General features: G+C 37.2%; 1 protein-coding gene across 8 annotated transcripts in view; it reads left to right on the forward strand.

Annotated features, from left to right (window-relative positions):
- The window catches only part of CDIN1 (CDAN1 interacting nuclease 1), a 263,141-nt gene that overhangs the window by 159,488 nt on the left and 86,540 nt on the right, over positions 1-17,113 (forward strand). Inside the window, exon 11 of one of the 8 annotated variants that reach the window (XM_058293871.2) lies at positions 11,373-14,686. The exons of 6 other annotated variants lie outside the window; for them this stretch is intronic. In XM_058293871.2, the coding sequence (XP_058149854.1) occupies positions 11,373-11,703 (331 nt within the window). In that variant the 3' untranslated portion in view covers positions 11,704-14,686. Of the gene's footprint in view, positions 1-11,372; positions 14,687-17,113 lie in introns of those variants that run through there. One more of the 8 variants, XM_071214096.1, reaches the window with a different exon arrangement.

Consider the following 17,113-nt stretch of genomic DNA (forward strand, 5'->3'; position numbering starts at 1 on the left):
CAGTTTAGTAATTCTTGAAGTAATGGAAGGAAGTTGTCCTCTGTCCGGGTTTGAATTCAGGCTATATGCTGCTGTCTGGTCCCATGACTTGGAGCAACTTGCTTAATCTCCCAAAACCTTTGTTGTCTCCTCAATAAAATGGGGTTAATAATACCTTCCTCACTATGTTGCTGTACAGATCAGTTATTTTATAGATGTTTAATAGGCTCTTTCATAGTGCCTGGCAGGCAACAAATTCTGGTTCCTCTTGACCTGCTTTTCCTGTATATACTGTGTAAAGAATTTAGAAGTCTTCTGAGTAGACATCTCTAATTGACTTCTTTGCCAGAAAAATTCCTACTTGGATTACTTCAGCACTCAGCTTGGCTGTCATCTCTCTGGGAAATCTTCTGTTGGGTTTGAAGCTCCTCCTGTATTCTGCTAATTTCCCAGCATTTATCAAATATTTTAATTGCTTGATTACTTGTTACCCTCCCACAATTAATATTGAGGTCCTTCTTTTTTTTATGTACATTGAATAATTTAAAATATAAACAAAAACTAAAAGAAAGCACAGTTGAATAAAAGCATACATTTCTCAATTAAATATATTGGATACCTATAAATTTTTGTTTGAATCTTACAATATTATACATAATATATTTGGTTCATAGTAATGCAATCATACAGTATTTATCCTTTTGTATCTGGCTTGCTTTGCTCAATATAATGTCCTCCGGGTTCATCCATGTTGTCATATGCTTTACGACTTCATTTCATGTGAATACACTATAGTTTGTTTAGCCATTCTTTAGCTGATGGACACCTGGGTTGTTTCCAACTTATGGTAATCATGAATAATGTCACTATGAATATCGGTCTGCAGATGTCTGTTCGTGTCACTGCTCTCCATTCTTCTGGATATATACCCAGTTAGTGGTATTGCAGGGTCATGTGGCAAGTCTATATTCAGCTTCTTTTAGGAACTGCCAAACAGTCCTTCACAGTGGCTGCATCATTCTGCATTCCCACCAACAGTGAATAAGTATCCCTATCTCTCCATATTCTCTACAACACTTGTAGTTCTCCATCTTTTAAATAGTGTCCATTCTCATAGGTGTGCAGTGATATCTCATTACAGTTTTGATTTGCACTTCCCTACTCATTAGTGATGCTGAGCATTTTCTTCATGTGTTTTTTGTTGTTGTTGTTGTTTCCCCTTTGTATTTCTTCTTTGGACAAATGTCTATTCAAGTCTTGGGTCATTTGTCTTTTTATTGTTGAATTGTGACATTTCTTTGTATATCCTGGATATTAAATCCTTATCAGATATATGATTTCCAAATATTTTCTCTCATTAAGTTGGCTGCCTTTTCACCTTTTTGACAAAATCCTTTGAGGTACGAAAGTGTTTAATTCTGAGGAGGTCTCATTTACATATTTTTTCTTTTGTTGCACATGCTATGGGTATAAGGTCCATGAATCTACCAGCTACCACAAGGTCTTGAAGGTGTTTCCCTGTGTTTTCTTATAGTAGGTTTACGGTCCTGGCTATTATATTTAGGTCTTTGATCCATTTTGAGTTGGTTTTTGTATAGGGAATGAGATAGGGGTCCTCTTTCATTATTTTGGGTATAGATATCCAGTTCTCCCAGCACCATTTGTTGAAGAAACTGTTTTGTCCCATTAACATTAACTTGGTAGGTTTGTCAAAAACCAGTTGATTATATAGGTGAGGGTTTATTTTGGTGTTCTCAGTGTGTCTCTCTTCATGCCAGTACCATGCTGTTTTGACCACTGTTGCTTTGTAATATGTTTCAAGGTCAGGCATTGAAATTCCTCCCACATCACTCTTCTTTTTCAGAATGCTTTTGGCTATTTGGGTACACTTTCCCTTCCAAATGATTTTGGTAATTGCCTTTTCTAATTCTTCAAAATAAGCTGTTGGGATTTTGATTGGTATTGCATTGAAAATGAGGTCCATCTTATCTGCTTGTTTGATCCACCATTGAATACCCTGAAAGAAGCAGGCAGGATGCCCAGCACGTAGTAGATGACCAGTAGACATTTATTGAATGAATAAATGAATGAATGTTCTGATGCCTGAAAGACAACGTTTTGATTCAGCTGTTAAAGATTATGTCAAACATTGTGACATTAAACCACAAAGCCAAATTCTTTCCTTTGAGAATGCCACACTAAGGAACAGTGAGAAAAAATGCTTCATTTTTCTAAAATCTTTTGCAGATATTTTAGATGTATAGACGTTTGCAGATTTATTTCAGGAAATGTAGCACTGGTATATTTATATAATGGTTTTTAAAATAGAAAATACTGATAACTAAATGACAAAATGAATTTTATAAAGTTTTAAAATAAATATTTATAATCATATAACCCAAAACTCCAACCAGTTCTCTGAAATGCCTTGGAAATCCTGAGCAGAGGATGATCTGTACTATCTTTAGTATGAAAGTAGAGGATGCATGAAACACTGGGCCTGCTGTAACAGCTGGTGGCCTGAACCAAGAGTATAAATGGAGGCCTCTCTGTCATGTCTAAATATTTAAAGTTGTTTAACAAGGCATTAAGTAAAATAAATTTTATCCTACTTGAAGACCTGGAAGTTCAGATTTTTGTTAAGAATTCCCAGACTTCTTGGAGTTCTAGGCTTGCATGTAGCAGTGCATGGAGATGTGACCCCACTGCCTTTCTCTTCCTACACCTGAAAGGCATTAAGCATACCCCAGCCTGCACAGCCCAACTCTACATACATTCACCCAAATCACTGTTGTTTGGCCATTTCTCAAACTAAAGGTACACACTGGTGGTCTGTCTTCTATTGGGGGGATGAACTTGCCACACAGACCCTGGAGGTGGCCTCAGGGCCATTTGACCAGGAAGTTCTGAGGTCCCAGGTGCATGAAGTAAGGCCTAGGAAGGGGTGGGGAAATGGGCATCAGTTGGGGATGTTCCCCTGGCCCCTTAAACTGTGGGATAAGGGGAAGGGAGACCAGAGCAGAGTCCTCTAAAACTTGGGCCCAGGTCAGAGAACCCTCTTGACTGGGTCTAAAGGGCAGTTTCAAATGAAGCAAGTACCTATGTATTCTAAATGCATTTCTTGTACTGGTTAAGTATTAGGGGAGTTAAGCACCAAAGGAAATACAGTCTTGATAACGTTCATGTACCTCTGAAAAAATTAGAGCTGAGTTTCATCTGCCAGATTTTTGAATCTTTGGCTCCAGTGAGTCTCCTCTCCTAGAGGCAATGCTAAGCTAATATTTTTTTCTGCCACCAGAATTGATTTGACTTTAGTTCTTACTTCTAAGTATTTTTTAAAGATCAGTTATTTACTCAATGGTCTAGTGATTGCTTTCTCTGGACTGTGAAACTTGAGAGGCATTTAGAACTGGGCTGCCAAGCAGTTAAAGGAAGGTATTTTTCAGAGGATGGCCAAAGTTTTTCCTGTATTAAGCTACTTCCAGGAAGCCTGCAATTAGCCAAATCACAGATTTCTAGTTATTTCAGTCTTGTTAAAAACAAGGCTGATCACATCTGTCCTAAGTTGGAGTATGTGCCTCAGCAATAGAAGCTCTTGCAAACCTTCAATTACAGCAGACTCAGAAGGCACTGCTGCCGTATACTAACAAGTAGTCATCAGCATCAACAAGAGACAGATTGACAATAATTAGCAAATGCACTGGAGAGGACTTCTGTAAAGGTAAAATATAATAATTTGCTTTTCCATCTCTTATAGTGGAGATGGTAGTGATATATTGATGACTCATTGTTCCAGACAAATACTTGACACTGTTATTAGCTTCAGTGACCTCATGATATTTAATAAGGATGTGGGAAGGGTTTTCTACGTGTATAATACTTTTGTAACAATGATTTCTCATAATGGTTAAGTACCATTTTTTCTGCATTTTGAATGTGAATAGCAAGGACTTTTCCCACCAAGGAGTTAATATTTCCTGTCATTGTTAATTGTTTTTCAGTGATGACTTTATATATAAAACTAAGTAAAAAACAGAAATGTTGTTTAGGACTTCCGAGTGGATATTTGCAATAAAGAGATGGTTGATAAGAAACTGGAATGTGTTAAGAGAACACAAAAGATCAAAGGGAAAGAAAACAGATCTATAAGGAAATATCAATGAATTACAGTTTCGCAGGCTAGGAAGATATTTATCTGATTGTCTTGAAGTATATGCAAGATTTTTATGAGCGGGAGCTATTGATCAGTGGCCCAACTTCAGGGGATCAAAGTACTCTTGGCCTTTCCTACTGAACCTCTTTAATAGAGTTAATATAAGGCATGTATAGTTCAGAAATGTTACTCTAAACCAAACCAACAAGCAGAAGATTGGGGAGCCATTCTAAGAATGGAAATACTACCATTAGGATCCTCCAGAGAGGGTGAGAGAAGAAAAGAAGATATTCTACCAACGGGCATTGAGGTCAGGAGCAGGTTAAGAGTCAGGAACCCAAACATACAGAGAGTCCATTTCTGAGACAGTTCTACAAGTTTGGAGATCATGTTGAACCTGGTCTAGTGCCATGATTCATAAACTTCTTTGTGTATTAAAACCACATGCTGACATTTTAAATCTCTCAACTGATGTGAGCTTTACCCCTCAAGAATTTATTTAATTGCTGCAGTGTGGGGCCTTGACCTAGGGGATATTTGCTTTGTTTTACAAACTTTAGATGCTAATTTGCATCTAGCACTGAAGTCACTTTTTTGCCTAGGCATTGATTTGCCAAGCTAACCCCAACATTTTTAGCCTTTCTACTTCCAAACAGAGACTTAATGAGAAAAATAATACCTTTAATTAAGGAATAATGTTTCCATTCAGCTAATATTTACTGTTGCTATGTTAGTTAATAGAGATTTGGCTTCTGGGCTTGAGGGACTGACAATAGGGACTGAGGCCGTAAATCTCGGAGTCAGGATTTGGATCCAGGTCTTTCTCAACCCCAGACCTGTGCTTTTTCTTTTCTGCCATGCATCTGCATGACAGTTATGGTGATAAATCTTTTATGGAGTCATCTTATACTTACTAGGTTTGCTAAGCTAAAGCTAAAAACCTCTCTAGCATCCAGCATAGGAAGTTTAGATATGCACCTTGTAAATAGAGAAATGGGCCAGGCATTCGCTGTTACTTCCTTCAAGGGCCCTTATTCTGTAATCAGATACATAGCTTATGGGAAGAAGACTTGGCCCAATGGATAGGGCATCTGCCTACCACAAGGAGGTTCACGGTTCAAACCCCAGGCCTCCTTGAGCTGTGTGGAGCTGGCCCATGCACAGTGCTGATTGATGCGTGCAAGGAGTGCCCTGCCACACAGGGGTGTTCCCCACGTAGGGGTGCCCCACGCGCAAGGAGTGTGCCCCATAAGGAGAGCCGCTCAGCACGAAAGAAAGTACAGCCTGCCCAGGAATTGCGCCGCACACACGGAGAGCTGACACAACAAGATGATGCAACAAAAAGAAACACAGATAGATTCCTGGTGCTGCTGATAAGGATAGAAGCAGTCACAGAAGAACACACTGTGAATGGACACAGAAAGCAGACAACTGGGGGGAGGGGGAAAAGGGAAAGGGAGAGAAATAAATAAAAAATAAATCTTAAAAAAAAAAATACCTAGCTTGTTACCATGCACTCATGTACCCAGAATATAATAACCCCTGAAATGTTGCTATTGATATCTATAGATTCCTGGAGTTTCTTTGTATATGATAGAAATGCACTAATTCCAACTCGTTGGTATAGCAACAAGTTTGAATTCACAAGATAATTAGATTATAGAGCATTTGTTAAGAAATATAGTTTATTTTAGAGTTCATAATTTATTCTGAATTTTAGTTTATTGCAAGATAAGCATTGTAAATAGTCTTAAATAATTTTTAAAATTGAGATATAATTGATATACAATAAACTGTACATATTTAAAGTATACAGTTTATGTGTTTTTAAGCTTTGACATGTGTAAACCCATAAAACCATCACAGCAATAAGGAAAGTGAACATAATATCTCTCAACTCTAAAATTTTCATGTGCCCCTTAAGATTCCTCCTTTCAATCCCTTCAATTCTCCTACCATCCGTTCCCAGGCAACTACTGATCTTCTTTCCATCACTGTAGATTCTTTTGCATTTTCTAGTGTTTTATATAAATGAAATCACACAGTATGTACTCTTTTTGTTATTACATTGTTGTTGTTGGTGGTCTGGCTTCTTTTACTCTGCATAGCTATTTTGAGATGAGAGTCATCCGTGTTGTTGCATGTATCAATAGCTCATTCCTTTTTTTTTTTAATCCCTGTGAAGTACTCAATTGTATGTAACATCATTTGTGCTGCCCAGCACGAAAGAAAGTGCAGCCTGCCCAAGAATGGCACCGCAGACACGGAGAGCTGTACTCAATTGTATGTAACATACATACCCATTCATCTGTTCATGGACATTTGGGTTGTTTCTAGCCTTGGCCATTACTAATAAAGCTTCTATGAATAATCATACACAGTCTTTATATGGTTTCTTTACTCTTGGGTAAATACCCAGGATTGAAATGGCTGGGTCATATGCTGTGTGTGTATATAAAGCTTTTTTTACTAAATGATTAAGCTATTTTCCAAAGTAGTTGTACCATTTTACATTCCTGCCAGCTCTTTATGCTAGCTCCAGTTGCTCCCCTTTCTGCCTGTCATTTGGTATGGTCTGCCTTTTTAATTTTGACTTTCTGATAGTTGTGTATCATTGTGGTTTTAGTTTGAATTTCTCTAATGACAAATGATATTGAGAATCTTTTCATGTATGTATTTGCCACATATTTTTCTTCTTTGGAGAACTGTCTGTTCATATCCTTAACTCATTTTTTATTTGGGTTATTTTCTTATTGAGTTGTGAGAAGGTTTTTATACATCCTGACTCTAAGTCCTTTATCAGATGTGTGATTTGCAAGTATTTTTCTCTCTGTCTGTGGCTTATCTTTTTTTCACCTAACAGTGTTTTTCAAAGATCAGAAGCTCTTAAAATTTTTATGAAGTCCAATTTATCATTTTTTTTCCTGTGGATCATGGTTTTTGGTGTCATGTCTAAAATGTAAAGATCTAAAGAAATCACAAAGGTTTTCTCTTATGTTTCTTCTGAAAGACTTGGTTTTACATTTAGATCTGTCATCCATTTTGGGTTAATTTTTGTTTATGGCATAATGTATCTTTTCTCCACTAAATTGCCTTTGCATTTTTGTCAAAAATCAGTTCACATGTGTGTTGACCCTTTTCTAAATTATTTATTTTGTTACATTAGTCTTTACTCCAGTTTTACAGTTTTGATTAATGTAAATTTATAATTTTAATTTTGAAAACAGGTAGTGTGAGTCCTCCAACTTTAGTATTATTTTTCAAGGTTATTTTTGCTTCTTGTAGGTAATTTGCTTATTAATTTTAGAGTTGGCTTATCAATTCCTAAAAAAAAAAAATTACATCTTCTGGAATTTTTATTGGGAGCACATTGAATTTATAGATCAATTTGGGAAAAATTGATAACAGTATTGAGTTTTCTGCTCCATGAACAGTGTATCTCTTCATTTATTTTGGACTTAGAAATTTTTCTCAGAAATGTCCTTCAGTTTTCTGTGAACAAAGCTTTCACATATTCTGTGAGGTGCATCTCATATTTCTTTATATTTCTAAGAATGCAGAATACTTTTTATTTCAATTTCCATTTTCCATTGCTACTTTATAGAGGAATACAGTTGATTTTGTATATTGATCTTATATCCTCCGGCCTTACAAAACTCCTTTACTAATTCCTAATCCTTTACCTAATTCTAATTTTTGGTATATGTCATAGGATTTTCTACATAGACAATCATGTTCTCTGTGAATAAATTCAATTTTACTTTTTCCCTTTTCAATTTGGATACTTTTTGTTTCTTTTCCTTGTCTTACTGCACTGGCTAGAATCTCCTATACAAATGTGAGTAGACATGATGAGAGCAGACATCCTTGCCTTGCCACTTGGTGAGGGGAAGTCCGTGTTGCTGAGCCCATGCAGAACCTCCATCCCTGCCTCCATGGATATTTTGTTTATGAGCCCATTGGACAATGACAAGAATGGCTGGGGGAAAAGGCTAAGTGTTAACCACAGAGCTAGTCATCTTATCCACTGGTTATTAAAATCTTCCTCAGCTAAAGTCACCCTCTGGTGAACATTCACATGGGACACAAATATTTTCATGTTTTCTTGCCCTTTCAGAAAGATCTATCCAAGTACCTCTTCCAACAGACCTTTTTGTCACCAATTTTCCAATCATATTCTTTCCAAGTCCCTGACCATCTAGCCAAACCATTGGCAACATACAGCCGTACCTCTGGTCATTTCTTCTTCTAAGCAAAATGAACAACCAGGTGCACTGCTCAAAGTTCTGCCCACTGGGAGATTTGCCCTCACCACTGTCCTTCAAGGACATCCCAGAAAGGGACTGTGGTGCTGTAGCTGTCCACTTATGGGTGTTACCTGCATTTCATGCTGAACTGTCTGTAAACCAGGGGCTCCAAGGAAGGTCCTTGATGAGTAACCAGGAGAATTGGCTGTCCAAAGTATAGCTAGAAAATTCTCTCTCAGTGCTGAAATCACTTCCCCCTTTAAGACATTCAATGGATTGGATAAAACGTGACTCATTGCTGAAGGCATTCTCCTTGGTTGATTGTAGATGTAATCAGCCATCTATGCAATGAACTCACTGATGACCAAAGTCCATAAATATTACAACTAGCCTAGTGCTTGCTTGACCAAACAACTGGGTACAATTACGTGGCTGAGTTGACATCTTAGCCTAACCATCACACCTAGTAGAAACCCCACTTGGTCATGAAGAGATACCTTCTTATATTTTGTTTGATTTGATTAGCTAAAATTAGTTAAGAATTTTTGTATCCATGATCATGTGCAATATTGCTCTTTGTTTTATTTTTCCTTCTAAAGTCTTTGTGTAGTTTTGGTATCAGAGTAATGATGTTCTAGACTAAGTTGAAAGGTATTCACTCCTCTTCAAATTTTCAAGAGTTTGTGTAGAATTAGCATTATTTCTTCTTTTAATGGTAAGTAGAATTCCCCAGTGAAACTGTGTAGGCCTGGAGTATTTTTTGTTAAAAGGTTTTTAATCAATTTCAATTTCTTCAATAGATACAGAGCTGGTTCAGGTTGTCCTTTTTTTTTTTTTTTTTTTTTTTTAATGCATGCTTTGCTAGTTTTGTCTTTTGAGGAATTTGCCCATTTTATCTAATTATGCCATTTCATGGCATAAATTGTTCATCATATTCCCCTATTATCCTTTTTCCCCCTATGTTCAGTCTTTTTTTTTCTTTATTATTTTTAAAGAAGTTTCAAATTACATAAATGTTACATTGAAAATATGGAGGATTCCTGTATACTTCATCCCCTCTTGCTCCCCCACTTTTCCCCACTTGTTCTCCTTTTAATAGCTGTGGGTCTGTAGCAATATCACCTTATGCATTACTGATAATTGTGCCTTCTTTTCCGGGTCGCTCTGGCTAGAGATTTATCAATTTTATTGGTCTTCCCAAAGAATTAACTTTTGGTTTCATTGATTTTTCTCTTCTTGATTTTCTTTTTTCTCTTTCACTGATTTTCACTGTAATCTCTATTATTTTCTAACTTTTCTTTACTTTGAATTTCAACTATTCTTGCTAAGGTAGAAGCTGAGGTTATTGATTTAAGATCATACCTATTTTCCAATATAGGCATTTAATGCTATAAATTCACCTTTAAGTACTGCTGTATCTGCATTCCACAAATGTTTATATGTTGCATTTTCATTTTCATTTGGTTCCAAATACTATCTAATTTTCTTTTTGATTTCTTCTTTAACCATGGGTTATTTAGAAGTATGCTATTTCGTGTCCACATATTTGGAATATTTTTAGATATCTTTGTTATTGATTTCTAATTTAATTCCTCTAGGGTCAGAGAGCAAACTTTGTGTGACTTGAATCCTTTTAAATTGACGGATATTTTGTTGTATGGCCCATGCTATGATTTATCTTAGTAAATGTTCCAGTTGCACTTGAAAAGAAAGTTTATTCTACTCCTATTAGGTGGAGTGTTCCATAAATGCCAATTAAGTCAACTTGATAGAGTTGTTCAAATTTTCTGTATTTTTACATGCATACATTGATTAGTACTCTGATGAATACTCAAGGGAAACCCTCTGCGGGTCTCTCGAATTCTCTCTCTGCAACCCTCTCCAGCAAACTCTAGCTGCCTTGGCCTTTCCATTCTCCCAGGTCCATCTCCTCAATTCAGGGAGACCACTAGACTTTGTCTGTGTCCCCCTTGCCTCTGTCACAGTATGGAAACCCTCTCTAAGCAGTAAGCTTGGGAATCAGAGTGCTCACATCTTTTGTTTCCCATCACTCAGGGGTAACTGTCCTTCATTACTTGTTTAGTGTTTAAATATTGTTGTGGCATCTATCTTGTTTTGTTTTTCAGTAGTTTCTGAGCAGAAGATTAAATCCAGTTCTTGTTTTTCCATCTTGGCTCCAAGGAGAAATCTCTCAATTATGGTTTTTAGCAAAGTGAATATTATTAGTTCATTGTGAACTAGTTTGTCTTGTTCATTTTGGAACTTGTAATCTTACTTATGCCATTAAATTTATAGACTTCATTTTCATCATAAACAAATTTCGTTAAGCATTAAGTAAAACTAATCTCTGAGAGAGTACTGTGCAAAGCCTTCAGGTTTCTTTCTCTTCCTTGAGCTCTCTCTCAAGCAGAGATCCATATATTCTCCTGAGGATGGGAATGGAATTTTCAGTCACTATACCTTGCCCAATTCAAGGGAAGGCTTTGACATAGTTTAGGCTAAGGGTCAGGTAACAAGCACATGGTTGTTAGAAAGGGACTTTTTTTAATAGCACTCACTAAGGGCTTCTGCTGCCTCTTGGACTAAATAAAAAAGGCCTATTGTTTTTGTGAGACAGAGCTCTGTTAACAGCAGTTATGCCTTTTCTCCCGCTTTCCTCTCCTTCCAGTAAGAAACATATTTCCCCATTTCTGAGCATTTTCTATTTGGTATCATTCAAGAATCTCCTGGGATGGATGACTTATAGATGATGATACTGTGTTGCCCAGTTTGCCCTTACTCATTCCTTCCTCACACATGTGAAATAGTGAAAATGAGCCATGGGTACTACCACATGTTTCATATTCTTCTCATAAAACAGAAATCTATATGGAATCATTTTATTTTATTTTTTTCTTCCCCTCCCCACCCTGCTGTTTTTGCTGTCTGTTTCCATTTGCTGTGTGATCTTCTTTATCTATTTCTCTTTTTGTCTTTTCATCTTTCTCCTCTAGGATTCACCGGGATTCGATCCTGGGGACCTCTGATGTGAAGAGAGGTTCCATGTCAGCTGCACCACCTCCGTTCCTGGTCTCTGCTGCACTTCACCTTGACTCTCCCCTTCATCTTTATTTTGTTGTGTCATCATCTTGCTGCATGACTCACTTGCATGAGCACTGGCTCACCATGCAGACACTGACTCACCATGCAGGGACTCACATGGACACTGTGCTCACCACATGGAAACATGGCTTGCTGTGCAGGCACTCTGCTCACCACATGGGCACTGGCTTGCCACGCAGGCACGCTTTCTCTTCTTTTTCACCAGGAGTCCCCAGGGATTGAACCCGGGTCCTCCCATATGGTAGGTGGAGACCTTATCACTTGAGCCACATCCACTTTCCTATATGGATTCATAACAGCAATGATAAACATCCTTTAATCCTAACTTATCATTGACTCTGGAAGTCATTTCCTTATAAAAACTAAACTCTTCCCATGCATTCACTTCATCCTTTAACAGAAGCCAGTTATATTCTCTTGTGTTTTTCTTTCTGCCTCCCTTAAATTTTACAGTCTGCTCTTAGAAGTTTTATGAATACCTCTCTCTTATTTTACTCCTTTCCTACCTGAATAACTTCCCTTGAGATGTTTTCTGTTTTATTCACCCTTATTTTCTCACACAGGGCTCTACCAGGTAGGTGTCCAGTGGCCTCTCTCCTGATTCTCCTGGTATATTCCTTAGTGCCATTTCCTTCCTATTTGTCACTGACAGTTTTGCTAACCACCACCATCTCCCATTTTAAATTTAGTTCTATTGCTTAGTTCATTCCAAGTGACCATTAATTCAAAACTAAAGCAAAATTCCTTTCCTTAGTAAAAGGGATTTTTTAGGGGGAATGTCATAAAGCTCATCAACTCATGTAAGTAGGAGGCAATCACAGTCTTGGCGGCTTCAACTGTGATACTTAAAGTGTATTCCATGTTGATCATAAGGTAGTGAAAATGAAGTCATCAGTTGTGTGCTAATGGGCCAAGTATGTAAAACCATGTTGAACTCAACACTGGACCAATATATTTGATCAGCCCCAATTGCCTTCTTTTTTTTCATGTCAAGTGAGTATTTTCACCACTATGTATTAATAATGCATCAGGTTCCACCGTGTTGGTCCATCAGTCGTAGGATCAATGTCGAGTTGAATTCAGAACATATTTATTGAGTTGCTTCTGTGTAGAGGCAGCATACTATGTACTGCAGAGACTACATAGATGAGTGAAACCTAACCTTAGCTTCAAGTACAATGAATTTAATCAGGAGACAAAACATGCAGAGATCACAATAACAGCTAACACTAATTGCACAACTACTATGTGCAAGCTGTTGGTTTAAGCACTTAAACATACTGTACCCTTTGATCCACATATAACAATTCTATGGTTAGATACTAGTATTTATCACCATTTTTTTTGAGAGAAAATTGAGGCATAAAGAGATTAAGTACCCAGTTAAAGCTCACAGAGCTGGAAAGTAACAGAACATTAAAAAAGCAGCATGATCAGAATGTGACTTTAGAATGGATATTCTGGTAGCAGTGCTAAGAGTGGGCAAGAACAAGAAATTGAGAATAGGAATACTATTTACTTTTACATTTGTCCATTTTGAGGTATTTAGTCATTCCCAAATTATAATGGTGGCAGTGGAAATGGAAGGGGACCGTATAGAGTTACAGAGATTATAGAGGCAGAATTTGGCTAGTAACTAAATTGGTGTGGGGGAAGGGGGCAGGAAAAAGGTAACTTTGAGGTGTTGTGTTTTTTTTTAAGATTTTATTTATTTCTCCCACCCACCCCCCCACACAGTTGTGTGCTCTCTGTGTCCATTCGCTGTGCATTTCTCTGTGACCGCTTCCATCCTTATCAGCGACACTGGGTATCTGTGTTTCTTTTTGTTGTGTTATCTTGTTACGTCAGCTCTCCGTGTATGCAGTGCCATTCTTGAGCAGGCTGCACTTTCTTTGGCACTGGGCGGCTCTCCTTATGGGGCGCACTCCTTGCATGTGGGGCTCCCCTGTGAGGGGGACACACCTGCGCAGCAGGGCACTCCTTGCACGCATCAGCACTGCACGTGGGCCAACTCCACATGGGACAAGGAGGCCCGGGGCTTGAACCGTGGACCTCCCTTGTGGCAGGCGGACGCCCTAACCACTGGGCCAAGTCTGCTTCCCGAACTTTGAGGTTTTGATATTAGTGGTGGAGAGAATAGTGATGCCATTAAAGAACTGAGAGTGGAAAATAATCTGGTTTTAAGATAACTGGGTTGTGGGACAGGTGTTCAAGTGATGGATCCTTGCTGTATTAATTAGGGAACATCTGCAGTAGAAGTAGGCAAAGTGAGTTCTCAGAGAAGGATAGAGTAGAGAAATACCTGTTTTTGTGGACAGAGAGAAGGAAGACAACCATAATGTAATGACACGTATAGTAACATATAGAGACCTGATTAACAATAATTATAACTCTTATAGAGAATAAGATTATTTCTAAATTAACTGACTCCCAACCTTCACCTTTTGAACACTTATAAAGTAATTTTATTCTGCATTGCTCCAAATATGATTATTTAGGGTATTGAAAGTTAACCTAACATGGTTTCTGCCTTGAATTATATGGGTTCAGAAAGTTGTGCCAAAATGTAAGCACCTAGGGCTTTTAACAATCATACTTGAAAGAAACCCTGGGAGTCACATTTGTCAAGCAACTAGGAAAACCATTCATGCATACCCCCTGTCCAAAGCTCAATTGGCAGCCCAAACGTAGAGAACTGAAAGGTCATTCTTCTTCCTGTGGTGTGATGGTTTGTTGACGTATTTTGACACACCAGTACAATGCTAAAAGGGTCTGACCTTCTTGCAACACCGACTGACTCAAGTTTGGTCAGGATACCTGACACTCTCTTTGCCTTTCTCCTCATTCACAGATAAACACATTCCTCAAACATGTATCGGGATTTTAAATAGAGAAATATTTCAAAATTTCAGTGGGTAGAAATGATTGCTTTGTAAATTGCTGTAGCCCTTTTTTCCTCCCAGTTACCATTAAGCTGAAAACTTTACTTGAAACTATTAATGCTTTTAATGAAGAGAAATTAAACTAGTTTTTCAAAATGACAAATGTGAATGGAGATTTGTTAATGCTTGAAAGAGAAAAACTAGACATATGAGGTCTCTTATGCGATAATGTTTTACGCCTTTATCTTTGTGATAGCATCAAATTTATTGAAGTTCAAATGTTTGAAGATTACCTCTGAAGTGCAAGACTAATGTACATAAAGGTAAATCTCAGGTAGCTTTTGAAGTAGTTACCTTGTAGATACATTATTTGTTAAGATGTTGAAGAGTTAGGTAGAGGCCAGAGAGCTGTCAAGAGAATTTTCTGTCATGTAGAATAAATATGATGTTCTATGATAGATTTATATACATAAATTTGACTAGTTATCTGTATTATTTCTTAATTCAATTTCACAGTGGTGTGGGGATGAAAAGTGTTTACTATTAATGAATTTCTAAAATATAAAAGTGATAAGCTAAATACTTAAGAATTCCTCTTTTTAATCAGGAGCAGCTATTCAGAAAGATTTTCTTGCTGTCTCCACAACTAGTAAATATAAAATGAGTATAATACTATTTTCCAAACATGTAGATTGAACTTTGCCGAATGTAAAAAGTTTTATGTATTTGCCATAATATTGGAAAAGGGAATATTTCAATTTATCTGTTGTATTGTTTCCAAATGTGATGTGTCTGCTAAATGAAATCAAGATACTTCTGTCTCTGTCCAAGATACATATTTTAACAGCATACCTAAAATTAGGAGTGAAATTTTGACGTACTTAATTGTTCTTTAATTCTTCACCTATTTTGCAGAATTCCTGAACTTTCCAGTTCACACAAGATATCATACATCTTTGTCTGAATTATTTCTCATTCTATATTCTCCACTCTTTCAAATGTTGTCATGTCACTGAAAACCAATGCTCAGAACCGACAGAGCACTTTCAGCTTCTATCCACATTACCACAAGGCTTCAGCTCCAATTTCCCTAGTATTCCTCATTCAGATTAGCCCTCTCATTTCATGTGCTATGAAAACTGACAAGACCCAATCCTGCTCTGCCTGCCCAAGGCCCGGTCGCATACACTCCATTGTATTGAAGAATAACCACCCCCGAAGACCTTACCTTTCAGGATTTTGTGTAATTTTTAATTGACATTTATATCTGACATTATGGACATACTTTGCATTATAGAATCTTTATCTACCTAGGGATAGTTGAAAATCTCCTTGCATTTAACTATTACGTGGATTAATTTTACTGAACAATGACAAGTTCTCCTGCTGAGATTCAAGCGGTCAAATTCTTTTTGTTTTTGTATCCATCCTCTAACATCAGAACCTCCATCCAGCACATGAGTACACATACCCTCCCCCCGCCCCCCACACACACACTATTCTTCACTAATTGCTTGCATACACAACAAATCCATTTGACATGATAGGGAAAGGGTTAAGTCCTGAATATAAAGTAAACCCATAGTCAAGCCAAGTCTTAGGCATATTTTTATAATATAATTTTAAACTGGGTTTGTTACTGACTTAATGTCTAAAGACTTCCTTCCCCTGAATTCACCTCTAGGTACACAGACAACACATTAGCCCAGTTGTTTCTATCATAGCAATCTGTATACATCTTTTCCTCAGAAACTTCACCACAAAGTTTTGTTGTTTTGCTGGATTCCTGACCTTCTTTTCTAAATTCTTAGTAAAAGTTCTTTCATTATAGTGAGAAAAAAATATATCCTATCAATTATTTTAAAAGCAATAATTCATTATAGTTGATCATAAATGTCGGGCAGCAAAGACCCAGCTGAAGCATTTTGTCACTAATCATGCTGTTTTTCTTCTAATTAGTTAATTTACATTTTACAAATTAAGGGCAAAATTCATGCAGAAGATAGCATCATAGCTTTAACTGACCTATATTTGTATCTGCCAAATTTAAGTTAATTAGAAATGTTGATGCTGTTTGTTTTATCTGTCAGAAAAGCTCATCTTTTTCGTAAAGAAAAAAAAAGGTAGACACAATTTTTCCCCCCTCAGCATTTATCATCTAAATAATAGTCTTGCCAAGATGGCAGCCTCATAATAAACTCTTTTCAGTGGAGTGATGGGTAATGAAGCTTGCTTTTGAAGGCAGCGAAAAATGTTGTCTGGCCAAATGCGTGAATATGATGGCTAGAGAATCAGTGGACTTTCTCAGTCATCAATCTTTTTAGTAGCCTCTTATACATCTGAATATTTTGATAGATGATCTAATAATTGAGTTATCTATCTTTCTAACTATCAGAGTTGCATAAAAATTATTCTCACATGCTACTGAATATTAAATATATTAGGCATCCAGTAAATTTTTCATAAAAGGGCCAAAAGGTGAAAGATTTTTGTTGTTCTATAAACACCTCTCAATAAATTGAGTGTTAAGTCCTCTGGAATATTCAACTCTTTAATTCCCTCTATGAGAAGCAGGTGTGTGCTTAAAAGAGCAGCCACACCTATTCTAAGTAGGACATATAAGAATTAATATGGTCAGTAAAAACAAGACCCCAGTGAACATACAGACACAGCTCAGCAGGGTGAAATGGTATGCACTTGCTGGTCTAAAACCTGTGGCCACAATTAATGTGAAACAAATTCTCCATACA

The sequence above is a fragment of the Dasypus novemcinctus genome, chromosome 3, assembly GCF_030445035.2.
Source record: "Dasypus novemcinctus isolate mDasNov1 chromosome 3, mDasNov1.1.hap2, whole genome shotgun sequence".
NCBI lineage: Eukaryota > Metazoa > Chordata > Mammalia > Cingulata > Dasypodidae > Dasypus > Dasypus novemcinctus.